We start from the raw sequence: 6,045 nt of genomic DNA on the forward strand, positions 1-6,045 counted from the left end.
TAGTCACTATCATTTTTTGGAACTTCTCTTCATCTGTTGCAACAGCAGGTTGAAATTTTTCCTAAAATAAAAATCAATATCAACATAAGTACTTGTTTTGAAAGCATAAATAAACTAAGATATATATTTACTAAACATAAATTGTACCTTCACTTTTAAAATCATAACATCAATATAATTTGTGTAAACATTCTTCCATTCAGCACAATCCTTCAAAGATATTGTGGTTCTAATAACATAACCACAATAATTAGCTAGCTCTCTTGCTCCTCGCCCTACTGCTCTTGTCATGTCATCTGTGAAAGTAAGCTCAATCTTTCCTCCAAATTTAGTCATTAAGTCCACATTGAGCGACTTATAAACTCCTCTACCTTTCTTAATTATATTAGAAGAGCCTATCATTCAGGTGAACAAATAATACAGTCAAAAGTATGTGATGCTGATTAGTTACTTGTATTATATAAAAGTAAAGAAAATTTACCTGCACTACTGTTTTGAGTAGGGGGAGAGTCGGCAGGCAATTCCTCAAATTGTACTTGGAGTGGTCGAGGTGAAATGGTATGTCTAATTGCAGGGGTAGAGCTAATACCTCCACTACTTGTGCTGCCATGTCGTGTGAAGGAAGAGCTTCTCCCACCTCGTCCTCTCTTTAGCCCTGACATATCCTGCAATAATGTACAAAATTTAGATTGTTTTTTATGTTAATAAAACTACTCTTTATGAAGATAGTACATATTAACAAAAATTACAAAATCTAACTTGTCAAGAATATATTAGTAAAAACTACCATTTATAAGGATTGTAGTTTCATTCTGTTGAGTCCTCTGTGGTACTATCATTATCTTCTATTTCACCTTCAATGTCACTTTCTTCTTCAGTATCACTATCATTATCATCAAGCACATCTTCTTCATCACTATCTTCATGAACTAGTGAATTAGATTCACTATCATCAATAAATCCAGTCTCCATAGTATGAATATTACTTCTTTGTGATGGTTCTCCTACTTGAATGAAAGTTTGGGGTTGTACATCATCTCCACACAAGTCAATAAAGATATCATGCTGTATAAGACTTGCATTTAAATCAACCACCAATTGTTGATAAGGCTCTTCATCAACCATTGCAATATTAACATCACTACCAACATTAACATTCTCAATCGGCATATTGAACAAGTCACGTGGATTCGTTTTGACAACAACAATCCAACCCGGGTCAACAATATCATCCACATAAAAAACTTGCTCTGCTTGAGATGCTAAAATAAATGGTTCATTAGTTTGTAATGAACATTGAGTGTTGATACTTGTGAACCCATACTTATCCACCTTATATCCTTCGCCATAGTTAGCGACATCCCACCAGTGACACTTAAACAAGTATAATTTTTTATTCTCTATGTAAGATAACTCATAAATATGCTCTAACACACCATAATATTCTTTATTAGCATCAGTGTCATCACCCTTGGCCATGACTCCATCATTTTGAGTTCTTTTTCCTATTGCCCGATCTTTTGCATGAAAACGAAATCCATTGCCTATAAACATAGAGTAACGATTGACCACTCTCGATGGACCAATTGATAAACTTTTGAGTTCAGGACTTACAAAGCCTTGTGTGGACAATGCTATCACCTATTAAAGAAGAACCATTCCTTCAATATGCATTAATATTATTAATATAAACTTCAAAGCTCAAAGTCTAGAACTTACTCGTGAACGGAACCAATCAGGAAACTCTTTATATTGCTTTTGCTCACTCATTAATCCCCGAGCTTCAAGTTCTCTCCTGTGTTCCCTACATGTTTTTACACAAGTGAGAAAAATATAAATTATAACAAATTCATTCTTGTTAAATTAAGTTGACGTACTCTATGAATGGCCAAGTTTCTTCACAATTTTGGAGCACATACATTCTTGCCTGACAATACTCTTCATAAGAAAGAGAGACTGACTCAAAATGTCCTCTAGCTTCACCACTTTTCTTGAACACCGAAAGCTCATTACTGATATTATTATCACTGATGTCATCATTCCGATGCTGCACATTAAATTTAGTGGGAATGTCTTTCAAGTATCGTGAACAAAAAGTTAGACTTTCATCTGCCAAATATCCTTCTGCAATTGATCCTTCAGGTTGGGCCTTATTGCCAACATATGACTTTAGAGTTCGCAAATACCTACAACAAAAAGTCAAGCCTTATTGAATGGTTTTAAATGATAGATTATAAATATAATTGTAAAGTAACCTTGTTAAAGCGAATTACCTTTCTATGGGGTACATCCAACGATACTGAACTGGCCCACCAACTTTTGCCTCTCCCGCCAAGTGTATAGGCAAGTGAACCATTACGTCAAAAAAGGCAGGTGGGAATATGGTCTCTAACTTGCACAAAGTTATTTCTATTTGACTTTGAAGTTTGTCAAGTTCTTCACATGTTAAACACTTTGAACAAAGATTTTTAAAAAATCTTCCCAATTGTATTATTGGTTCACATACTTGGGGAGGCAGTAACCCACGTATTGCAATTGGAAATATTTCCTGCAATAGCACATGGTGATCATGACACTTCAAACCAAATATTTTTCGCTCGTGAATGTTGACACACCTTGAGATATTAGATGCAAAAGCATCAGGTACTTTTAAGTTAGCCAAGAATTTGCAAAGGGATTGTTTCTTTTCAGAAGATAATGTGTAAGGAGCAGGAGGCTTATAAACATCATTACCATTCTTAATCGGGTGCAAATTACTCCTAATGCCCAAATCCACCAAATCATACCTACTTTTTAATGTGTCCTTTGTCTTTCCAAGTAAATCCATCACTGTCGATACAAGATTATCAGAAACATTTCTTTCTATATGCATCACATCAAGATTATGTCGTATCAACAAATTTTTCCAATAAGGCAATTGGAAAAAAATGCTTCTTTTCCTCCAATTATAAGCCTTACTATTTGTAGGGCGTTTTCGTTTTTGGCCTTTTCCAAATGATATATTACCCAATTGTTCTAATTGCATAAGTGCATCATCTCCAGTTAATGGAATTGGTGGAGCTCTGAGTTCTTCTTTTCCATCAAATGATTTTGCATCTTTGCGCCATGGGTGATTTTGTGGAAGAAAACGCCTATGACCCATATAAGATAACTTGCTCCTTAATGAAATGCAATGCGTGTCTTTGTGACAACAAGGGCATGCAAACTTGCCTTTAGTTGACCATCCTGAAAGATTTCCATATGCGGGGAAATCATTTATCGTCCACAACACTGCTGCATACATCATAAAATTTGATTGAGAAAATGCATCATATGTTTGCACCCCTACTTCCCACAATTGTTTCAGCTCCTCAATCATTGGTTGTAAGTAAACATCTATTTCATTACCTGGACACTTTGGACCAGGAATAAGAAGTGTCATCATAAAATATGGGCTTTTCATGCAAAGCCATGGTGGCAAATTATATGGTACCAAAACTACAGGCCAAATGCTATGATTGGCACTCATATTCCCAAAAGGTTGAAATCCATCACTTGCCAAACCTAATCTAACACTTCTTGGATCAGTAGAAAAACTAGGATATTGTTGGTCAAAGTGTTGCCAAGCAAGAGAGTCAGCTGGATGTCTCAATACACCATCATTTGTGTGCTTCTCCTTATGCCACCTCATTTCTTTAGCAGTGTCTCTTGCCATATAAAGCCTTTGTAACCTAGGTATTATCGGAAAATGCCTTAAGACTTTCTGGGCAATTTTTTTTCCTCTTTGCCTGTTCAACTTCCATCTAGACATCTTGCACTTAGGACATGATTCTTCATTTGCATGTTCCCCCCAGTATAATATACAATCATTTCCACAAGCATCAATTTTATTGTAATCTAAACCCAAATCACGAATTATCTTCTTAGCTTCATAAAATGAGTTTGGCACTAAAGCCCCTTCTGGAAGAACATCTTTCAATAGGGCCAACAATGCATCCATAGATTTATTGCTCCAATGGTTAAGACACTTTAATTGAAGCAATTTTACAATAATAGACAATTTTGACATCTTCTCACAACCTGGATAAAGTTCTGTCTCTGCATCCTTTAATAAGTTGTAGAACCTTTTGGCATGCACATTAGGCTCTTCATTCTCATTCAATTCATTGTTCATATCATTCATAGAAGGAACATTATATGCATCACATACCATCCTTGTAAGGTTCTCCCCATAAGTATCATGTTCTGCTGCTGTACTTGAAGTCTCACAATCACTTTGACATCTAATAATTTCCCCATGCAAGTCCCACACCTTATAACTATCCCAAAAACCCTTACTCAATAAGTCAACCCTGACATCTCTTCTCGCTTTGAATATGACATTCATACATTTTTTACAAGGACATCGTATTTTGCTTGTCACTCCATTCTGAGTAAAAGCCCATTCGAGAAAACCATCTACTCCTTTAATATATCTTAGGTTGCCTCTGTCTTTAATATCTAACCAACTTTTATCCATTTCTATTTCACAAAAGTTGAAGATTAATGTAAGAAAAGGAAAAACAATAAATATTAAAGTGCAAGAAATAAATAGAAATGAATAAGGTTGAGTTGACCAAGAAAAGAAAATTATATATGATATATATATGTATCTTACTTCTAAAAAGCTGATTCATTTCAACGCAGTATATAAGCCAAACTAACAAAGCATCACAGAGTCAACGCAAACGCAAGGTGAAGATGATAAACTGTTAACTTACAAGTGACAAGAGCTTTACTACTCGCCCTAGCTAGTAATCCTTTTTGCTTGCACCACCGTATATGCCTACAATAATAAGGACCAGACATTATAATGGGAAGGAAACCAAAGGTCCCAAGACACCTAATATATATACCTATAACTAATACTATTAATCACAACACTAAAGAATCTAAACATAATGAAAATTGCACACAGCAACTGATTATGGACCACAAGTGCGCCATATGAACCATATTGCTCCACGAAACTTCAAGCCTTGTCCTTTGAGGCTCTACAGGCAGAGGAGGAGGTGGTACCACACAAAAATGACAGATATCTTACCACTGAGACCTAGTTCCTCGGGTTAATTTATTCTGCAGTTGCTGTCCTTTTCTCCGTCACAAACTCCAAAAACTCCGAGCACAACTTGTCGAGCTGTGGCAGAGAGTGTGTCGAATAGGGAAATATGGCCTCCCAAGGCTTCTCAGATGGAGCAGCAGACGAAATCAATGGAAAGCTGCTCTTTTTCAAGTTAAACTCTGGTAACTTCCCATACAGAGATGCATATCCATATTGTCCTGAAATCGAGGGAAAAAAGCAAAAATAAAAGGCATGAGGATTATACATTTAGAACCTATTATAACTAGTTTCATTGTCTGATGTTCAACTTGCTATATTCTAAATCTATGGCAAAGGCTATTAATATCACATTGGAGAAATATAACACATGAATTGATTTTAAACCAAGTATTGAGGAGGCAATCCCACCTGTTTCTTCAAGTGAAGGGTCATCCCGCCTAATTATGCTCAGCTCACGAATTTCCTTGCCATATGGATCAAAGAGGACATATTCATGATCTCCGCTTATATAGGCAAGCAATGTCTGTGATGGATTTCCATCATGTACCTCAAGTTCCAAGGAAGACGGATCTCCTTTGATAAAAGCAATCCTCCCTCCCTTGGCCTGCGTGCAAAGGATCGCAAAATCAAACAGAACAGTCAAACACAGCAAGTCTTTTTCCAGAAAAGACAATAATCCAAACCAAGTACTATAATTTGTTTTTATTTTTAGGTCATGAATATCTAGGATTTGCCGCGAGTAAGGAAAGAGGAAGGACTATCGTTATGGTTAGCAAATTTGATGGAGGAATGGGCCTCATCAAAATTACATGGTGCTTCCCTCTAAAATGACTACTTAAATTAATCCTTCATAAGGTAACTTTCAACTTAGTCCCTCTATATCATCCCAATCATTTTTGTCCCCTTGGCAAGATCAAACTAAGATGCTCGTCAATTGACTTCAATTCAACAGATGGAAGGACCAA

At 36.1% G+C, this 6,045-nt stretch overlaps 1 protein-coding gene across 1 annotated transcript; it reads right to left on the reverse strand.

Annotated features, from left to right (window-relative positions):
* Positions 1-2,490: 2,490 nt before the first annotated feature.
* On the reverse strand, positions 2,491-4,192 carry LOC114719341 (uncharacterized). Its single transcript, XM_028904822.1, has 3 exons — positions 3,007-4,192; positions 2,616-2,862; positions 2,491-2,548 (listed from the first exon to the last, which is right to left on the reverse strand). The coding sequence occupies exons 1-3, from the start codon at positions 4,190-4,192 to the stop codon at positions 2,491-2,493; spliced, it is 1,491 nt and encodes a 496-aa protein (XP_028760655.1).
* Between the last annotated feature and the right edge of the window lie 1,853 nt (positions 4,193-6,045).

The sequence above is a fragment of the Neltuma alba genome, unplaced genomic scaffold (genome assembly GCF_004799145.2).
Source record: "Neltuma alba isolate B1F8T4 unplaced genomic scaffold, ASM479914v2 tig00011913_pilon, whole genome shotgun sequence".
NCBI classification, from domain to species: domain Eukaryota; kingdom Viridiplantae; phylum Streptophyta; class Magnoliopsida; order Fabales; family Fabaceae; genus Neltuma; species Neltuma alba.

Bases quoted from the DNA above. Each gene is read 5' to 3' on its own strand.
- LOC114719341 (XM_028904822.1), bottom strand. From the start codon at position 4,192: ATGGTATGTGATGCATATAATGTTCCTTCTATGAATGATATGAACAAT. The intron at 2,863-3,006 runs GTAATATATCAT...TGATGCATATAG, and splicing joins TATGCAATTAGAACAATTGG to AAAGAAATGTTTCTGATAAT. The intron at 2,549-2,615 runs GTGTGTCAACAT...GTGCTATTGCAG, and splicing joins TTTGCATCTAATATCTCAAG to GAAATATTTCCAATTGCAAT.